This window comes from Ranitomeya imitator, chromosome 1 (assembly GCF_032444005.1).
Source record: "Ranitomeya imitator isolate aRanImi1 chromosome 1, aRanImi1.pri, whole genome shotgun sequence".
Classification (NCBI taxonomy): domain Eukaryota; kingdom Metazoa; phylum Chordata; class Amphibia; order Anura; family Dendrobatidae; genus Ranitomeya; species Ranitomeya imitator.
In genome coordinates this window covers 788,012,551-788,033,588 of record NC_091282.1, presented here as the reverse complement: position 1 = coordinate 788,033,588, position 21,038 = coordinate 788,012,551, and the positions used below count along the sequence as shown (strand labels likewise).

The window sequence follows — 21,038 nt, the reverse complement described above, 5'->3', positions numbered from 1 at the left end:
GGCCGAGGAAGTCGGCGGCCTAAATGTCCACGCCGGGGACATGCACTGCGGAGCTCACCAGGACCGTTGCCTCTGTCCAAAGGAGGGTCCTGGAATCTCGGCCGAGGCCAGCGAACGCCGAGTCCACCCCTGGTGGTAGACATATGCACTGCTGTGTCATTGTCTGTCTGGATTCGAATTGGCAGGCTGCTGAGAATCCTTACCCAGTGAAGGAAAGACAGAAAAGATGATCCGGGACTCGAGGACATTGATCGGCAAAGGAGGCTCCTGCACCGACCCACAACCCTGAAAGAACAGGAGACAAAGCCCCGCGCCTCCGCGAGCGGACGGGCGTCCGTCGTCACCACCTGCCAGGGAACTGGAAGGAAGGATATGCTGTGAAGGATCTACTCTGGGATAAGAGAAGTGACCTCGGCCACCAGTCGAGGAACCATTTGACCTGGGAGAAAGCCGGATCGGACGATGCAGGGAGAAGACAGACCTGTACCCTGCGATAAAATAGCCTGCTGAAGAAGTCTTGAAAGAAACGGGCGAAGGGCAAACTGCTTCCGATGTTGCAACCAAACCTCCTTAGGGCCGAGAACCCTGGAGCAAGCGAACTTCCTGACAAAGGAGGGATATCCTGTCCTCGGGAAGGAAGACTCTGGTCCGACAAGTGTCGAAGAACATGCCCAGAGATACGAGACGCTGAACAAGACTGAACTTCTTCCTGTTGATGAGCCACCCGCAACGGTTAGAATGTCGGAAAAGATGGATAGACTTTCGGGAGCCTGAAACCGAAATTCCTGAGCCTCCATGAAAGTGATTACTGAACGAGGGAATATCATCCTGAAGTGTCTCCGACGAAACTTCCTGTACAGCAAATGGAGATCCGGACTGGGACGAACCTTGCGGTCCTCTGTCAGTACAGAAAGATTTGAAGAGAAGCCTGTGAACCGATGAACCATTCCTGTTCTGGGACGGGAACGTTTACCCCAGATTTAAGGAGGGAAACAATGGCTGTAAAGAAACCCGGGACTAGAGCGGGGTCTCTTGGAGGTTGGGATTTGAAGAAAACGATCCCAGGACCGTGAAATGAAGATTTTGTATCTAGAGGATACAAGTGCCCTGGCCCATGCGCCCTCTACTGAGGAGACCCAGACGTCCCTGAGGAACAGGAGACTGTTGCCCGGTCTGAGAAACGGGCTGGGGCCTAGTCGTGGGTCATGCCTAGGTGGAACTTCCAGTCCTGGACCTGGAGAATCCACCTTAGGAGTAGCAGGCACGCCAGGAAAGAGTGAGTCGAAGAATACCTTCTTCTATCTAACGTGCCAGAGGCCTCTGCTGTTGCGAAGAGGAATCTGATGCCGCAAAACTACGAAAAAGGTCAAAAAGACCGAAGTAGCCGCCTAAGGGGAAGTAGGCGAGGTCTGGAGAAGGGGACTGGTGCCGCCAGTGACGTCCTTAATAAATTTGGCCCAGCTTGGAACCGAAAAGGACGTGAACCCTGAAAAGGCAGGCTCGTAAGGGACTTCTTTGATGACTCTTGAGCCAAACAGTGCGACAGCTGGCAACAACATTACTGGACGCCTGTGCGGCAGAAGACGCGACGTCCAGGGCACAAATTATTCCCCGGCGTGAGAAATCTGGGAGGCAAGTTCCGCCAGCCGACCTGATGGAGCTCCAGCTTGAATGCCCCAACGGAGTTGTTTAGCCCCTCGGATACAGACTTCGAAACCCAAGTGGAAGCCCAAGCTGGGCATTGGGATGATTCGGCAGTTTTGAGAGCCGACTTCACGAAGGATTCCATGATCCTATCGATGGAATCTTTCAGAGCCGCCCACCGGACAGCGTAAGGACTGTTTTGGTGGCAAGTTTAGCAGCCGACGGATCCACAGGGGGAGAGGTCGTTCTCTAACGCCTCTCATTCCGGTTGGCAATGAGATCCGGAGGAAAGAGATATGAGACTCCAAGACTGTCTCTTTGAGAACGTCTGGTCGAATTCGCTCTTTCTCTGGACAGAAGCTCCTTGAATTCAGGATGAGGAGCAAATACCTTGGGAGGTAGCTTGGACCGTCTAAACGAAACCGCCTGATCTGCGGGTTTCGTAGAGGAATCTTTGATGCCACAGGTCTGATTGGTCGCTCCAATGAGGCTTTGAACCATATCCCTCATGTTAGCGATTTGGTTCGAATCCGGCCGCAAATTATCCTCCGAAGGCGTATCAGAGAATGCCTCGCCTGACTCAGGGGAGGAGGATCGGGAGGACGCCGACTGCAGAGGAGGACCGAGTGTCGAGATGGAGCGAGAAGAGGACTCAGACTGGCATTCCTGTCTGGACCTTTTTCAGCTAGCCTTGGAGGGCTCGGACGGAGCTTTCAGCGACCCGGTGGCTACTGCGGGGGTCTGCAGGGGTAACCGATCCAGCACGGACACCAGGGTTGAGACACCCGTGTTAGATTGGCCACCGATTGAGACGGAGAGGAGGCCCAGCCTGGGACTGGGGAATCACTCTCGGGCGGATCGGCTGGGGGATCCTGGGCGGTGGGCACAATCGGGTTGCTGCAGGAGTAGGAAGACGAAAATGGCCCCCTTTTTTGCCCGAGTGGATAGAGGGCAGGGGGGGGTGGGGGCAGAGGGGAGTGTCGGTCTGCAGAGCAGAACTACTCACGGTAGACGAAAAACGGGATCCGGAGGACGCTGTTCGGCTTGATAGGATGGGCCTCCGGTAAGAAGTCGTCTTTTAGGCAGGAGGGTGATATGAGCTCCTGCCGCAAATTGGACCGATCTGCGGATGTGACCGCGGTATGGGCTCCTGAGATGTGGCGACGGATGAGAGGTGCATGTAAAGGAGTCCCAAGATGGCGCCAGTGGGCGGAGAGAAGGCGGGCCGCAGTGAAAATGTCGGGCGGGAGAAAAGCCCGCCCGATGAGAGAAGAAAGGGGGCGGAGTCTGGCACCGGAAGTAGGCCCAGGCAGAAGCCGGGGCCTAAATTAGCGATCGGTGCCGGCATGGAAGGGCCGCAGCGGTGAACAGTGCGCCGCAGAAAGCGATAGGTGAGCGGCCGCCTACAGCGGCGGGAGTAGCGCAGCCGCCGGTCCAAAGCGGTGAGGCGGTCTGGCAAGCCGCCACGCTGAGGGAGGATGCGCGGCGCTGTAAGCGGCCAGAGGGACGCAGCTGCAGGGGGCCCGATTAGCGATGCGGCGGCCGTGCTGAAAAGAAATGAACAGCCGCATACAGCGGCCGGAGCAGGGAAGCCGCAGCGATGCGGCGGCTGGTAAGCCGCCGCGCTGAAAGGAAATGAACGGCCGCATACAGCGGCCGGAGCAGGGGAGCCACTGAGGGCCGCGCTAAAGCTGGGGCTGGATAGCCTGCAGGACCCGAGGCGGGAATGTCCCCCCCTGAGCACGGCCACGCAGATAGCGTGCCCGGACAAGAAGCGGCGCGGTGTTCCGTAAAGGCAGCCGCGCCGGAACAGGGGACAGGGAGGCCGCATCCACGGAAGTGGCGCGGCTGAAAAGAGATGCGATTCGCATCAGAAAACCCCTAAATAGGAACCCCCTTTTTAGGATCCAGGGAAGCCACAGGGTGGGGAGGGAAAATACTCACCTAAACATCCCCCGCCGGTACTAACCTGGAAGGAATGAGACGTCCACGGAGCTGATGGACGTCCTCGTCTCCTCCGACCGACAGGCTCTGGTGGGCGAGTGGGTGGGGGACGGAGCCAGGACCGGACTTCTAAGCACGCTTGTGTGCTAGGATCTTGGTCCTGGTGAGGAATCTATGAGGATACGGGGTGGCAGTACACGCCGTACTCATAGTCCACATTGTGGGACTACAGGTGTGACTGTTCACCCTGTATCCCTCCGGAAAAACCTGAAAGGAAACGACGCACATTGAGGTAGATAAGGGTCTAATGAAAGACCCGTGTCCACCTCCTACTGACACTAAGCTAAACTGAATATCCTACTTCCTGTCGGTAGGGTGTATACTGCAGAGGAGGAGCTAACTTTTTATTTGCATAGTGTCAGCCTCCTAGTGGCAGCAGCATACACCCATGGTTCCTGTGTCCCCCAATGAAAGGCGATAGAGAAACACAAAATAAACAATACTGCCACACAACACAAAGTACATAATTCTGCAATACATCACACAACAATATAAATAATACTGCCATAAAGTGTGAATACTACCATACAACACAATGTAGATAAAGCTGCCATATAGTGTAAATATTACCACACAACATAATGTAAATAATATTGCCATATAGTGTAAATACTACCATACAACACAATGTAGATAAAGCTGCCATAGTGTAAATATTACCACACAACACAATGTAAATAATATTGCCATATAGTGTAAATACTACCATACAGCACAATGTAAATAATACTGCCATAAATTGTACATACTAACATACAACACAAAATAAATAATACTGCCACACAACACAAAGTACATAATTCTGCAATACATCACACAACAATATAAATAATACTGCCATAAAGTGTGAATACTACCATACAACACAATGTAGATAAAGCTGCCATATAGTGTAAATATTACCACACAACATAATGTAAATAATATTGCCATATAGTGTAAATACTACCATACAACACAATGTAGATAAAGCTGCAATATAGTGTAAATATTACCACACAACACAATGTAAATAATATTGCCATATAGTGTAAATACTACCATACAGCACAATGTAAATAATACTGCCATATCGCGCCCATCCTACACCACACAATACGGCACTAAGTGTCCAAACTTCAGAGGATAGCAGTGTGTTTACCTCTACCGATTGCTTGCATCACATCCAGGGCGAAGGGATCTTTTTCCAAAAGTTCCAGTTTATATTCGGCCTCTGTTAACCTATTGATGAAACAATAGAATCATTTCACTCTCTGGTCATCTCCACAGCTGTATTCACAATTCTGCTGATCCATTCTGTGACCTCCAGCATAGGGGCTGTAAATCTGCTGGACAGTGGGGTGAAGGGAAACAGCCGCCTATTTCCTGGGACGACCAGCAGAATTCTGGAAGCAGCTTTGGATTTGAATAGAAACCATGAAGAATTTGGAACCAAGAAATATCTAACTGAATGATCCATCGTCTGCAGAGCACAAATCTCCGCACTGCACTCACTTCTGTCTCAAGTGCGCAGTCTCTTTTTTGACGTCACTCAGAAATCTTTCTGCCGCCCTCGCTGTAAGCTACGGGAGAAGAAACGGAAACCTTATATACGAAGCTTTCATCTCTTATCCATAGAATTAGGGGCTTACTACACAAAGCAGCCGGAGATGGACACGAAGCCACCACTCACCCAGTTATCGTGAGATTTCTTCTCATACGACGTAACCTAGAAACAAGGGAGAAACTGTAACAATGTATCCTCAAAAAATTACCAGAGACAAGCACTTACCGTACTTGTATTATACTTCAGAGCTGCATTCACAATTCTACTGATTGTGTTCTGACACACAATACACGATGCACAATACAAGATGTAACTCAGGATCAGTAATGTAATGTATGTATACAATGACTGCACCAGCAGAATCGTGAGTGCAGCTCTGCGGTATAATACAGGATGTAACTCAGGATCAGTAATGTATGTACATAGTGACTTCACCAGCAGAATAGTGAGTGTAGCTCTGGGGTATAATGCAGGATATAACTCAGGATCAGTACAGGATAGTAATGTAATGTATGTACATAGTGACTGCACCAGCAGAATAGTGAGTGCAGCTCTGGAGTATAATACAGGATGTAACTGAGGATCAGTACAGGATGAGTAATGTAATGTATGTACACAGTGCCTGCACCAGCAGAATAGTGAGGGCAGCTCTGGAGTATAATACAGGATGTAACTCAGGATCAGTAATGTAATGTATGTACACAGTGCCTGCACCAGCAGAATAGTGAGTGCAGCTCTGGGGAATAATACAGGATGTAACTCAGGATCAGTAATGTAATGTATGTACACAGTGCCTGCACCAGCAGAATAGTGAGTGCAGCTCTGGGGTATAATACAGGATGTAACTCAGGATCAGTATTTTAATGTATGTACACAGTGCCTGCCCCAGCAGAATAGTGAGTGCAGCTCTGCGGTATAATACAGGATGTAACTCAGGATCAGTAATGTAATGTATGTACACAGTGACTGCACCAGCAGAATAGTGAGTGTAGCTCTGGGGTATAATGCAGGATATAACTCAGGATCAGTACAGGATAGTAATGTAATGTATGTACATAGTGACTGCACCAGCAGAATAGTGAGTGCAGCTCTGGAGTATAATACAGGATGTAACTGAGGATCAGTACAGGATGAGTAATGTAATGTATGTACACAGTGCCTGCACCAGCAGAATAGTGAGGGCAGCTCTGGAGTATAATACAGGATGTAACTCAGGATCAGTAATGTAATGTATGTACACAGTGCCTGCACCAGCAGAATAGTGAGGGCAGCTCTGGAGTATAATACAGGATGTAACTCAGGATCAGTAATGTAATGTATGTACACAGTGCCTGCACCAGCAGAATAGTGAGGGCAGCTCTGGAGTATAATACAGGATGTAACTCAGGATCAGTAATGTAATGTATGTACACAGTGCCTGCACCAGCAGAATAGTGAGTGCAGCTCTGGGGTATAATACAGGATGCAACTCAGGATCAGTAATGTAATGCATGTACACAGTGACTGCACCAGCAGAATAGTGAGTGCAGCTCTGGAGTATAATACAGGATGTAACTCAGGATCAGTAATGTAATGCATGTACACAGTGACTGCACTAACCTGGTGTTGATAGGAGGAGACTGTTTTATCCATTTCTTCTTCCAGTTCGGAGACTCTTGTCCTAGAGGAGAGGAATTTTGTGAACGAGTAGAAATAGCAGAGAGCTCGGGGACTGACTTCAGGACTTCTCTTACTTGACAGTGACAAGTTCGCTGGTCGCCATATTCATCTTTTCGTCTGCTTTAGACAGTTTTGCCTCCTTCTGAACCCGCTCCTTCTCCTGAACAGTAAGTTTCCTAGAAAATTATGAATTATATACATATGTAAACTATTGGATTAGTGAATTATACCGTGCTGGATGCATTTTTTATGTTTTTACCACCTCGTTGCCCTGTTTGGAGAAGCCATAGCTAGAGTCTGAGCTCAGCTGATGTGTGGGGCGCAGCCGCTACCTGAGAACAGGCTGCTTCTCCCCGAGCTTCAGCACCACAGCTCACAATCTAGCAGAACATTAGACAGGGAAGGTCATTGGGTTTCTTCTTTTTATGAGAGTCAATGATGGACCCACAATTAAGAAAAATGTAAAAAGGTTTATTTTTTACCTGAAGGAGAGCTATTTTACATACATCATTGCCCTGAATACTCCAAGTGGAAGGAGACATATTCAGAGAAGCAGCATGTGAGCGATGCCGGCATGCGAGCGAGGATGGTAGGTAGCAGGGGGTTGGACCAGATGACCCAGAAGGTCCCTTCCAACTCTATCATTCTACGATGTATGCAAGCGAGGACGGTATGTGAGCGGTTTGAGTAGTTTGATTCTGTATATTGAAATTGTTACTAACTGCAAAGCCATAAAAAGCTGATATCCTACCGATGCAGCTTCTGCTCGTTCTCCTGGTACACCTCCATCATGACGCTCATTTTCTGATTTAGTTTCTCCAACTCTTCCTCCAATTGTCCCTTCTCATGTGAGAGCGACTGGCTGCTGTTCTGCAGATTCGTGATACACTCTGCACATACAAAGACAGAATTATCTATAATAAAAGGAGTCCAAGGATCCAGTGATAAAATATGTAAAGTATCACTCTACCTGCAAGCTGTTCTTTTGCCTTCATTTCATCGGAAAGATTATCACACAAATGCTTCTTCTCTGATTCCACACTTTTCAAAGACGCATTTAGCTACAAAACAAAGATGAGGATTAACATTAAAACGAAGATTCCCTCTGAAGCCAACACTAGGGGGAGCTCCGCGTACACAGAGATACATGATAATATTCTGTCTGCAGCCACCACTAGGGGGAGCTCCCTGTATACAGAGATACATGATAAGATTCTGTCTGCAGCCACCACTAGGGGGAGCTCCCTGTATACAGAGATACATGATAAGATTCTGTCTGCAGCCACCACTAGGGGGAGCTCCTTGTATACAGAGATACATGATAAGATCCTGTCTGCAGTCACCACTACGGGGAGCTCCCTGTATACAGAGATACATGATAAGATCCTGTCTGCAGCCACCACTAGGGGGAGCTCCCTGTATACAGAGATACATGATAAGATCCTGTCTGCAGCCACCAGTAGGGGGAGCTTCCTGTATACAGAGATACATGATAAGATCCTGTCTGCAGCCACCACTAGGGGGAGCTCCCTGTATACAGAGATACATGATAAGATCCTGTCTGCAGCCACCACTAGGGGGAGCTCCCTGTATAGAGAGATACATGATAAGATTCTGTCTGCAGCCACCACTAGGGGGAGCTCCTTGTATACAGAGATACATGATAAGATCCTGTCTGCAGTCACCACTACGGGGAGCTCCCTGTATACAGAGATACATGATAAGATCCTGTCTGCAACCACCAGTAGGGGGAGCTCCCTGTATACAGAGATACATGATAAGATCCTGTCTGCAACCACCAGTAGGGGGAGCTTCCTGTATACAGAGATACATGATAAGACCCTATCTGCAGCCACTACTAGGTGGAGCTCCCTGTATACAGAGGCACATACAGTCATGGCCAAAAGTATTGACACCCCTGCAATTCTGTCAGATAATACTCAGTTTCTTCCTGGAAATGATTGCAAACACAAATTCTTTGTTATTATTATCTTCATTTAATTTGTCTTAAATGAAAAAACACAAAAAGAATTGTCCTAAAGCCAAATTGGATATAAAAGTATTGGCACTGTTCGAAAAATCATGTGATGCTTCTCTAATTTGTGTAATTAACAGCACCTGTAACTTACCTGTGGCACCTAACAGGTGTTGGCAATAACTAAATCACACTTGCAGCCATTTGACATGGATTAAAGTTGACTCAACCTCTGTCCTGTGTCCTTGTGTACCACATTGAGCATGGAGAAAAGAAAGACCAAAGAACTGTCTGAGGACTTGAAAAAACAAATTGTGAGGAAGCATGAGCAATCTCAAGGCTACAAGTCCATCTCCAAAGACCTGAATGTTCCTGTGTCTACCGTGCGCAGTGTCATCAAGAAGTTTAAAGCCCATGGCACTGTGGCTAACCTCCCTAGATGTGGACGGAAAAGAAAAATTGACAAGAGATTTCAACGCAAGATTGTGCGGATGTTGGATAAAGAACCTCAACTAACATGCAAACAAGTTCAAGCTGCCCTGCAGTCCGAGGGTACAACAGTGTCAACCCGTACTATCCGTCGGCGTCTGAATGAAAAGGGACTGTATGGTAGGAGACCCAGGAAGACCCCACTTCTTACCCCGAGACATAAAAAAGCCAGGCTAGAGTTTGCCAAAACTTATCTGAAAAAGCTTAAAACGTTTTGGAAGAATGTTCTCTGGTCAGATGAGACAAAAGTAGAGCTTTTTGGGCAAAGGCATCAACATAGAGTTTACAGGAGAAAAAAGAGGCATTCAAAGAAAAGAACACGATCCCTACAGTCAAACATGGCGGAGGTTCCCTGATGTTTTGGGGTTGCTTTGCTGCCTCTGGCAGTGGACTGCTTGACCGTGTGCATGGCATTATGAAGTCTGAAGACTACCAACAAATTTTGAGGCATAATGTAGGGCCTAGTGTGAGAAAGCTGGGTCTTCCTCAGAGGACATGGGTCTTTCAGCAGGACAATGACCCAAAACACACTTCAAAAAGCACTAGAAAATGGTTTGAGAGAAAGCACTGGAGACTTCTAAGGTGGCCAGCAATGAGTCCAGACCTGAATCCCATAGAACACCTGTGGAGAGATCTAAAAATGGCAGTTTGGAGAAGGCACCCTTCAAATATCAGGGACCTGGAGCAGTTTGCCAAAGAAGAATGGTCTAAAATTCCAGCAGAGCATTGTAAGAAACTCATTGATGGTTACCGGAAGCGGTTGGTCGCAGTTATTTTGGCTAAAGGTTGTGCAACCAATTATTAGGCTGAAGGTGCCAATACTTTTGTCTGGCCCATTTTTGGAGTTTTGTGTGAAATGATCAATGTTTTGCTTTTTGCTTCTTGCTTCATTCTCCTTTGTGTTTTTTCATTTAAGACAAATTAAATGAGGATAATAATACCAAAGAATTTGTGTTTGCAATCATTTTCAGGAAGAAAATGAGTATTATCTGACAGAATTGCAGGGGTGTCAATATTTTTGGCCAAGACTGTATATGATCCTGTCTGCAGCCACCACTAGGGGGAGCTCCCTATATACAGATACAAGATGACCACGTAGACCACCTACCATGGCAGCATAAATCAGCTTCTTAATTCTTTGTTTCTGGGGGTCCCCTGAAATTAAAAGAAATTAAAAAGTAATGAAAATATTTTCCAAGCTATAATGAGTAGACGGCAGTGATTACTTGCCGGACATTACCCAGGGGTTCGCCGTTTTCAAAATTCCACTTAATACTGGAGAGAATGTCGTCCTCTTCCTCATCATTGACTTCGTCCACCTCTGAGCTCCAGTTTTTCAGCGACAGCAAATTTTCAATTAATGACTAAAAAATAATACAGGAAAGAAATATATCTTGGTACCGTGTTAGCCAGCAGATAGAAAAATAATTTATTACCATCTTTTCAGTTAGCCATTAAAAAGGTATCAACCACTGAGGACTCTCAATTCTAAATATTTTTCTAAAAAATAATAAGCATTTGCTATATGGTCAGTGGGTGTGGGGCAGGTGATCACTGTTACTGCGTTCATCACCGGCTTCCTCCCCGCGTTCATCACCGCATTCTCTGCTCACCTTCAACCGGCTCTGCTTGCTGCTCAGATCTTCCTGCATGACTCCCACCGACGAGCTGAGGATTCTAGAATTCTCAGACAGCTCGCTGAATCTTTCCTCCCAGCCCTCGGCCTCCTTAGAAAGCTGTAAAGCAAAAAGAATCATAATGTCACAAGGAACACAAGTATTCACTATAACGGAAGGGGGACAGGTCTCTTTAATAAGGCGTTTGCTATTAAAGGGGTTGTCAGGTCACAAGGTACAGACGAATGATCTTCTGATCTGACAACCTCTTTAGCCTTAGCCCCTTTGTGCCATAGCATTTTTTATTTGTACACTTTTCATTTTCCCTTTATGTATGTCCATAAATGCTGTCATATGGTGGCTAGTATTTTGCATGAATAATAATTATTTGTTTTGTTATTTTGGGTTGAAAAATAGAAAAAAATAAAAGTACGGCGTAGAATGCAAAAAAAAACAAAAAACAAAAATCAACCACAGAAATTTTGTTTTTCATCTTTTGCTTTTATTAAGTTCACTGTATTGTAACCTGGACATGAGAACTTTATTCTTGGGGTCAAAACAATTACAAAGAAACCAAATCTAGATTGTTTTTTTTGTTTTTTTTAACTTTTTTAGAAAATCCCAGGGGTTAGTAGAACTGATTATTTGCTTCCATTTGAAATTGTCTTTATTGTTTCTTTTCCATCATAAATAAGATGACATTGTATCATTTGGAAAGGGACCGACCTGCTTGATGCTCTCCTGCAGGTGAGACTTCTCCTCCGCTGCATCCTGAAGAGATGACTCCAGGCGGCCGGTGTTAACTTCAAACACTTTCTGGGTCGTGCGAGTCTGCGGAATAAGCAGAGGTCATGTGAAGGGCGGAGGTCATGTGAGTACGAAGGTCACCTGAGCGCAGTGGCCGCCTGAGTGCAGAGGTTGTCTGAGTGAGGTCATGCGAGTACGGAGATCACCAGAGCACAGTGGCCGCCTGAGCGCAGAGGCCGCCTGAGTGAGGTCATGCGAGTGCGGAGGTCATGCGAGTATGGATGTCATCAGAGCGCAGTGGCCGCCTGAGTGCAGAGATTTCCTGAGTGAGGAGGTCATACGAGTGCGGAGATCACCAGAGCGCAGAGGTCATGCTAGTCTGGAGGCCGCCTGAGTGAGGTCATGCGAGTGCAGAGGTCATGCGAGTACGGAGGTCACCAGAGCGCAATGGCCACCAGAGCGCAGAGGTCGCCTGAGTGAGGAGGTCATGCGAGTGCGGAGGTCATGTGAGTGCGGAGGTCACCAGAGTGCAGTGGCTGCCTGAGCGCAGAGGTCGTGCTAGTCTGGAAGCCGCCTGAGTGAGGTCATGCGAGTGCGGAGGTCATGCGAGTACGGAGGTCGCCAGAGCGCAGTGGCCGCCTGAGCGCAGAGGCTGCCTGAGTGAGGTCATGCGAGTACGGATGTCATCAGAGCGCAGTGGCCGCCTGAGCGCAGAGGTTGTCTGAGTGAGGAGGTCATGCGAGTGCGGAGGTCACTAGAGCACAGTGGCCGCCTGAGCATAGAGGTCGCCTGAGTGAGGAGGTTATGAGAGTGCGGAGGCCGCCTGAGCACAGAGGTCCTATTTACTGCCGTTCATAGAGCGATCTCTCTAAATAAGGCAATTCCTTACATAAGTGCGTCCCAAGAACCGCTCTCCCAGACTCACCGGCCCACGCTGAAATCACTTACCTCCTCCTTCTGAGATGTTTCCTTCTTAAAATTTTCCTCCAGAGATTTTATTTTCTTATTTAGATCTTCAAGCTGTAGAGACATTTACAGTAATGGCAACTAGCATCCTACCAATGCCGAGACCCATATCCTCCCCATCAGACATATCCCCTGGCCCCATTGTTTCTCCTCCCACATACTGTATATTACAGTAGTGCTCAGTCCGGACCCTCGTTACTTCTCCTCCTACATGCAACCACACGGTCCAGCCCGGCCCCCTGCTGCTTCTTCTCCCATATATATTACAGTTTTGTCCATCCCGGACCCTCGCTACTTCCTCTCCCATATATATTTCAGTATTGTCCAGCCCGGACCCCCGCTGCGTCTTCTCCCATATATATTACAGTATTGTCCAGCCCAGACTCCAATTGCTTCTTCTCCCATATATATTACAGTATTGTCCAGCCCAGACCCTCGCTGCGTCTTCTCCCATATATATTACAGTATTGGCCAGCCCGGACTCCCATTGCTTCTTCTCCCATATATATTACAGTGTTGTCCAGCTCGGACCGCCGCTACTGCTTCTCCCATATATATTACAGTATTGTCCAGCCCGGACTCCCACTGCTTCTTCTCCAATATATATTACAGTATTGTCCAGCCCAGACTCCCATTGCTTCTTCTCCTATATATATTACACTATTGTCCAGCCCGGACTCCCATTGCTTCTTCTCCCATATACATTACAGTATTGTCCAGCCTGGACCCCCGTTGCTTCTTCTTGCATACATATTACAGTATTGTCCAGCCTGGACCCCCGCTGCTTCTTCTTCCATATATATTACAGTATTGTCCAGCCTGGACCCCCGCTGCTTCTTCTTCCATATATATTACAGTATTGTCCAGCCTGGACTCCCATTGCTTCTTCTTCCATACATATTACAGTACTGTCCAGCCTGGACCCTCGCTGCTTCTTCTCGCATACATTTTACAGTGTTGTCCAGCCCGGACTCCCATTGCTTCTCCCATATATATTACAGTATTGTCCAGCCTGGACCCCCGCTGCTTCTTCTCGCATACATATTACAGTGTTGTCCAGTCCGGACCCCCGCTGCTTCTTCTCGCATACATATTACAGTGTTGTCCAGCCCGGACCCCCCTGCTTCTTCTCCAATATATATTACAGTATTGTACAGCCCGGACCCCCGCTGCGTCTTCTCCCATATATATTACAGTGTTGTCCAACCTGGACCCTCGCTGCTTCCTCTCACATATATATTACAGTATTGGCCAGCCCGGACTCCCATTGCTTCTTCTCGCATACATATTACAGTACTGTCTAGCCCGGACCCTCGCTGCTTCTTCTCGCATATATATTACAGTGTTGTCCAGCCTGGACCCCCGCTGCATCTTCTCCCATATATATTACAGTATTGGCCAGCCCCGACTCCCATTGCTTCTTCTCCCTTATATATTACAGTATTGTCCAGCCCGGACCCCCGCTGCTTCTTCTCGCATACATATTACAGTGTTGTCCAGCCCGGACCCTCGCTGCTTCTTCTCCCATATATATTACAGTATTGTCCAGTTCGGACGCCCACTGCTTCTTCTCCCATATATATTACAGTACTGTCCAGCCCCGACTCCCATTGCTTCTTCTCCCTTATATATTACAGTATTGTCCAGCCCGGACCCCCGCTGCTTCTTCTCGCATACATATTACAGTATTGTCCAGCCCGGACCCTCGCTGCTTCTTCTCCCATATATATTACAGTATTGTCCAGCCCGGACTCCCATTGCTTCTCCAATATATGTTACAGTACTGTCCAGCCCGGACCCCCGCTGCTTCTTCTCCAATATATATTACAGTACTGTCCAGCCCAGACCCCCGCTGCTTCTTCTCCAATATATATTACAGTATTGTCAAGCCCGGACTCCCATTGCTTCTTCTCCCATATATATTACAGTACAGTCCAGCCCGGACCCCCCCTGCTTCTTCTCCAATATATATTACAGTATTGTCCAGCCCGGACTCCCATTGCTTCTTCTCCCATATATATTACAGTGCTGTCCAACCTGGACCCCCGCTGCTTCTTCTCCAATATATATTACAGTACTGTCCAGCTCGGACCCTCGCTGCTTCCTCTCCCATATATATTACAGTATTGTCCAGCCCGGACCCTCGCTGCTTCTTCTCGCATACATATCACAGTGTTGTCCAGCCCAGACCCTTGCTGCGTCTTCTCCCATATATATTACAGTGTTGTCCAACCTGGACCCCCGCTGCTTCTTCTCCAATATATATTACAGTACTGTTCAGCTTGGACCCTCGCTGCTTCCTCTCTCATATATATTACAGTATTGTCCAGCCCGGACCCTCGCTGCTTCTTCTCGCATACATATCACAGTGTTGTCCAGCCCAGACTATTGCTGCATCTTCTCCCATATATATTACAGTATTGTCCAGCCCGGACCCCCGCTGCTTCTTCTCGCATACATATTACAGTGTTGTCCAGCCCGGACTTCCATTGCTTCTTCTCCCATATATATTACAGTATTGTCCAGCCCGGACCCCCGCTGCTTCTTCTCACATACATATTACAGTTTTGTCCAGCCCGGACTTCCATTGTTTCTTCTCCCATATATATTACAGTATTGTCCAGCCCGGACCCCCGCTGCTTCTTCTCGCATACATATTACAGTGTTGTCCAGCCCGGACTTCCATTGCTTCTTCTCCCATATATATTACAGTATTGTCCAGCCCGGACCCTCGCTGCTTCTTCTCGCATACATATTACAGTGTTGTCCAGCCCGGACCCCCGCTGCTTCTTCTCCCATATATTACACTATTGTCCAGCCCGGACCCCCGCTACTTCTTCTCCCATATATATTACAGTATTGTCCAGCCCAGACCCTCGCTGCTTCTTCTCCCATATATATTACAGTACTGTCCAGCCCGGACCCTCGCTGCTTCTTCTCCCATATATATTACAGTACTGTCCAGCCCAGACCCCCGCTGCTTCTTCTCCAATATATATTACAGTACTGTCCAGCCCGGACCCTCGCTGCTTCCTCTCCCATATATATTACAGTATTTTCCAGCCCGGACCCTCGCTGTTTCTTCTCCCATATATATTACAGTATTGTCCAGCCCGGACTCCCATTGCTTCTTCTCGCATACATATTACAGTGTTGTCCAGCCCGGACCCCCGCTGCTTCTTCTCCCATATATTACACTATTGTCCAGTCCGGACGCCCGCTGCTTCTTCTCCCATATATTACACTATTGTCCAGCCCGGACCCCGCTGCTTCTTCTCCCATATATATTACAGTATTGTCCAGCCCAGACCCTCGCTGCTTCTTCTCCCATATATATTACAGTACTGTCCAGCCCGGACCCTCGCTGCTTCTTCTCCCATATATATTACAGTACTGTCCAGCCCAGACCCCCGCTGCTTCTTCTTCAATATATATTACAGTACTGTCCAGCCCGGACCCTCGCTGCTTCCTCTCCCATATATATTACAGTATTTTCCAGCCCGGACCCTCGCTGCTTCTTCTCCCATATATATTACAGTATCGTCGAGCCCAGACCCTCGCTGCTTCTTCTCCCATATATATTACAGTATTGTCAAGCCCGGACTCCCATTGCTTCTTCTCCCATATATATTACAGTACAGTCCAGCCCGGACCCCCGCTGCTTCTTCTCCAATATATATTACAGTATTGTCAAGCCCGGACTCCCATTGCTTCTTCTCCCATATATATTACAGTACAGTCCAGCCCGGACCCCCCCTGCTTCTTCTCCAATATATATTACAGTATTGTCCAGCCCGGACTCCCATTGCGTCTTCTCCCATATATATTACAGTATTGTCCAGCCCGGACCCTCGCTGCTTCTTCTCGCATACATATCACAGTGTTGTCCAGCCCAGACCCTTGCTGCGTCTTCTCCCATATATATTACAGTGTTGTCCAACCTGGACCCCCGCTGCTTCTTCTCCAATATATATTACAGTACTGTTCAGCTTGGACCCTCGCTGCTTCCTCTCTCATATATATTACAGTATTGTCCAGCCCGGACCCTCGCTGCTTCTTCTCGCATACATATCACAGTGTTGTCCAGCCCAGACTATTGCTGCATCTTCTCCCATATATATTACAGTATTGGCCAGCCCGGACTCCCATTGCTTCTTCTCCCATATATATTACAGTATTGTCCAGCCCGGACCCCCGCTGCTTCTTCTCGCATACATATTACAGTGTTGTCCAGCCCGGACTTCCATTGCTTCTTCTCCCATATATATTACAGTATTGTCCAGCCCGGACCCCCGCTGCTTCTTCTCACATACATATTACAGTTTTGTCCAGCCCGGACTTCCATTGTTTCTTCTCCCATATATATTACAGTATTGTCCAGCCCGGACCCCCGCTGCTTCTTCTCGCATACATATTACAGTGTTGTCCAGCCCGGACTTCCATTGCTTCTTCTCCCATATATATTACAGTATTGTCCAGCCCGGACCCTCGCTGCTTCTTCTCGCATACATATTACAGTGTTGTCCAGCCCGGACCCCCGCTGCTTCTTCTCCCATATATTACACTATTGTCCAGTCCGGACGCCCGCTGCTTCTTCTCCCATATATTACACTATTGTCCAGCCCGGACCCCCGCTACTTCTTCTCCCATATATATTACAGTATTGTCCAGCCCAGACCCTCGCTGCTTCTTCTCCCATATATATTACAGTACTGTCCAGCCCGGACCCTCGCTGCTTCTTCTCCCATATATATTACAGTACTGTCCAGCCCAGACCCCCGCTGCTTCTTCTCCAATATATATTACAGTACTGTCCAGCCCGGACCCTCGCTGCTTCCTCTCCCATATATATTACAGTATTTTCCAGCCCGGACCCTCGCTGTTTCTTCTCCCATATATATTACAGTATTGTCCAGCCCGGACTCCCATTGCTTCTTCTCGCATACATATTACAGTGTTGTCCAGCCCGGACCCCCGCTGCTTCTTCTCCCATATATTACACTATTGTCCAGTCCGGACGCCCGCTGCTTCTTCTCCCATATATTACACTATTGTCCAGCCCGGACCCCCGCTGCTTCTTCTCCCATATATATTACAGTATTGTCCAGCCCAGACCCTCGCTGCTTCTTCTCCCATATATATTACAGTACTGTCCAGCCCGGACCCTCGCTGCTTCTTCTCCCATATATATTACAGTACTGTCCAGCCCAGACCCCCGCTGCTTCTTCTTCAATATATATTACAGTACTGTCCAGCCCGGACCCTCGCTGCTTCCTCTCCCATATATATTACAGTATTTTCCAGCCCGGACCCTCGCTGCTTCTTCTCCCATATATATTACAGTATCGTCGAGCCCAGACCCTCGCTGCTTCTTCTCCCATATATATTACAGTATTGTCCAGCCCGGACTCCCATTGCTTCTTCTCCAATATATGTTACAGTACTGTCCAGCCCGGACCCCCGCTGCTTCTTCTCCAATATATATTACAGTACTGTCCAGCCCAGACCCCCGCTGCTTCTTCTCCAATATATATTACAGTATTGTCAAGCCCGGACTCCCATTGCTTCTTCTCCCATATATATTACAGTACAGTCCAGCCCGGACCCCCGCTGCTTCTTCTCCAATATATATTACAGTATTGTCAAGCCCGGACTCCCATTGCTTCTTCTCCCATATATATTACAGTACAGTCCAGCCCGGACCCCCCCTGCTTCTTCTCCAATATATATTACAGTATTGTCCAGCCCGGACTCCCATTGCTTCTTCTCCCATATATATTACAGTGCTGTCCAACCTGGACCCCCGCTGCTTCTTCTCCAATATATATTACAGTACTGTCCAGCTCGGACCCTCGCTGCTTCCTCTCCCATATATATTACAGTATTGTCCAGCCCGGACCCTCGCTGCTTCTTCTCGCATACATATCACAGTGTTGTCCAGCCCAGACCCTTGCTGCGTCTTCTCCCATATATATTACAGTGTTGTCCAACCTGGACCCCCGCTGCTTCTTCTCCAATATATATTACAGTACTGTTCAGCTTGGACCCTCGCTGCTTCCTCTCTCATATATATTACAGTATTGTCCAGCCCGGACCCTCGCTGCTTCTTCTCGCATACATATCACAGTGTTGTCCAGCCCAGACCATTGCTGCATCTTCTCCCATATATATTACAGTATTGGCCAGCCCGGACTCCCATTGCTTCTTCTCCCATATATATTACAGTATTGTCGAGCCCAGACCCTCGCTGCTTCTTCTCCCATATATATTACAGTATTGTCCAGCCCGGACTCCCATTGCTTCTTCTCCAATATATGTTACAGTACTGTCCAGCCCGGACCCCCGCTGCTTCTTCTCCAATATATATTACAGTACTGTCCAGCCCAGACTCCCATTGCTTCTTCTCCAATATATATTACAGTATTGTCCAGCCCGGACTCCCATTGCTTCCTCTCCCATATATATTACAGTGTTGTCCAGCCTGGACCCCCGCTGCTTCTTTTCCAATATATATTACAGTACTGTCCAGCTCGGACCCTCGCTGCTTCCTCTCCCATATATATTACAGTACTGTCCCGCCCAGACCCTCGCTGCTTCTTCTCCCATATATATTACAGTATTGTCCAGCCGGGACCCTCACTGCTTCTTCTCCCATATATATTACAGTATTGTCCAGCCCGGACTCCCACTGTTTCTTCTCCAATATATATTACAGTACTGTCCAGCCCGGACCCCCCATTGCTTCTCCTCCCATACGTTACCGTACTGACCCATATCCTCCCCATCAGACATATCCCCTGGCCCCATTGTTTCTCCTCCCACATACTGTATATTACAGTAGTGCTCAGTCCGGACCCTCGTTACTTCTCCTCCTACATGCAACCACACGGTCCAGCCCGGCCCCCTGCTGCTTCTTCTCCCATATATATTACAGTTTTGTCCATCCCGGACCCTCGCTACTTCCTCTCCCATATATATTTCAGTATTGTCCAGCCCGGACCCCCGCTGCGTCTTCTCCCATATATATTACAGTATTGTCCAGCCCAGACTCCAATTGCTTCTTCTCCCATATATATTACAGTATTGTCCAGCCCGGACTCCCATTGCTTCTTCTCCCATATATATTACAGTGCTGTCCAACCTGGACCCCCGCTGCTTCTTCTCCAATATATATTACAGTACTGTCCAGCTCGGACCCTCGCTGCTTCCTCTCCCATATATATTACAGTATTGTCGAGCCCAGACCCTCGCTGCTTCTTCTCCCATATATATTACAGTATTGTCCAGCCCGGACTCCCATTGCTTCTTCTCCAATATATGTTACAGTACTGTCCAGCCCGGACCCCCGCTGCTTCTTCTCCAATATATATTACAGTACTGTCCAGCCCAGACTCCCATTGCTTCTTCTCCAATATATATTACAGTATTGTCCAGCCCGGACTCCCATTGCTTCCTCTCCCATATATATTACAGTGTTGTCCAGCCTGGACCCCCGCTGCTTCTTTTCCAATATATATTACAGTACTGTCCAGCTCGGACCCTCGCTGCTTCCTCTCCCATATATATTACAGTACTGTCCCGCCCAGACCCTCGCTGCTTCTTCTCCCATATACATTACAGTATTGTCCAGCCGGGACCCTCACTGCTTCTTCTCCCATATATATTACAGTATTGTCCAGCCCGGACTCCCACTGTTTCTTCTCCAATATATATTACAGTACTGTCCAGCCCGGACCCCCCATTGCTTCTCCTCCCATACGTTACCGTACTGTCCAGTTCGGAGCCCCGCTGCTTCTCTTCCTCCAGCTCCCGCTCCAGTTTGACCATGTTCTCTTCCAGTTCCTTTTTAGATGCCTGTAGAGATTTCTGCAGAGTCTAAAATAAGCATTAAATGGTTATGTGTAAGGTAATAAAAGACTAGCAGGAGGAATATTTTGTCCTCCAGGTGGGGGGTGACCTATCTATTATACATGCATAACTGCACACCCTGTGGTCTATGCAAACATACAACTCAAAAGGAAATGATGGTGTGCAATCTACTATTCCATGTTATCAGCCAACATAATGAATGACAGATGAGAAACCACTGGTCACCTCCTCATGTGACTGATATTGTAGCTCCGGTCACACACTGCTGAGTGTACAGGGGTCGTCCCATAATTACCATGTCTGCTTTGTCCACAGAATAGATGATACACATGTAATTGAGGATGCCCCCCCATGGGATCACCCCCATCCATCTGTTGCACTTCTCTCCACTCACCTTCTGCTCGGAGATCTCGCTCAGTAATTTCTGGTGACCCGACTCTTGTAATGTCCACTGGACCTCTTCATACTTTGAGAAGAAGGTTAAAAAAAGTGACTTTATCAGCAGAATGTTGCCCACATCTCC

The 21,038-nt window shown here is 47.9% G+C and overlaps 1 protein-coding gene across 2 annotated transcripts in view; it reads right to left on the bottom strand.

The window, feature by feature from the left end:
• MIA2 (MIA SH3 domain ER export factor 2) overlaps nucleotides 1-21,038 on the bottom strand; it is a 328,595-nt gene that overhangs the window by 11,280 nt on the left and 296,277 nt on the right. For both annotated transcript variants that reach the window (XM_069737598.1, XM_069737605.1), the window contains 14 exons: nucleotides 20,910-20,981; nucleotides 20,411-20,521; nucleotides 12,629-12,700; nucleotides 11,660-11,764; nucleotides 10,931-11,053; nucleotides 10,558-10,681; nucleotides 10,426-10,472; nucleotides 7,824-7,914; nucleotides 7,605-7,743; nucleotides 6,928-7,029; nucleotides 6,794-6,854; nucleotides 5,321-5,356; nucleotides 5,143-5,210; nucleotides 4,790-4,869 (listed from right to left, as the gene is read on the bottom strand). In XM_069737598.1, coding sequence (XP_069593699.1) covers nucleotides 4,790-4,869; nucleotides 5,143-5,210; nucleotides 5,321-5,356; nucleotides 6,794-6,854; nucleotides 6,928-7,029; nucleotides 7,605-7,743; nucleotides 7,824-7,914; nucleotides 10,426-10,472; nucleotides 10,558-10,681; nucleotides 10,931-11,053; nucleotides 11,660-11,764; nucleotides 12,629-12,700; nucleotides 20,411-20,521; nucleotides 20,910-20,981 — 1,231 coding nt within the window. The remainder of the gene's footprint in view (nucleotides 1-4,789; nucleotides 4,870-5,142; nucleotides 5,211-5,320; nucleotides 5,357-6,793; nucleotides 6,855-6,927; nucleotides 7,030-7,604; nucleotides 7,744-7,823; nucleotides 7,915-10,425; nucleotides 10,473-10,557; nucleotides 10,682-10,930; nucleotides 11,054-11,659; nucleotides 11,765-12,628; nucleotides 12,701-20,410; nucleotides 20,522-20,909; nucleotides 20,982-21,038) is intronic.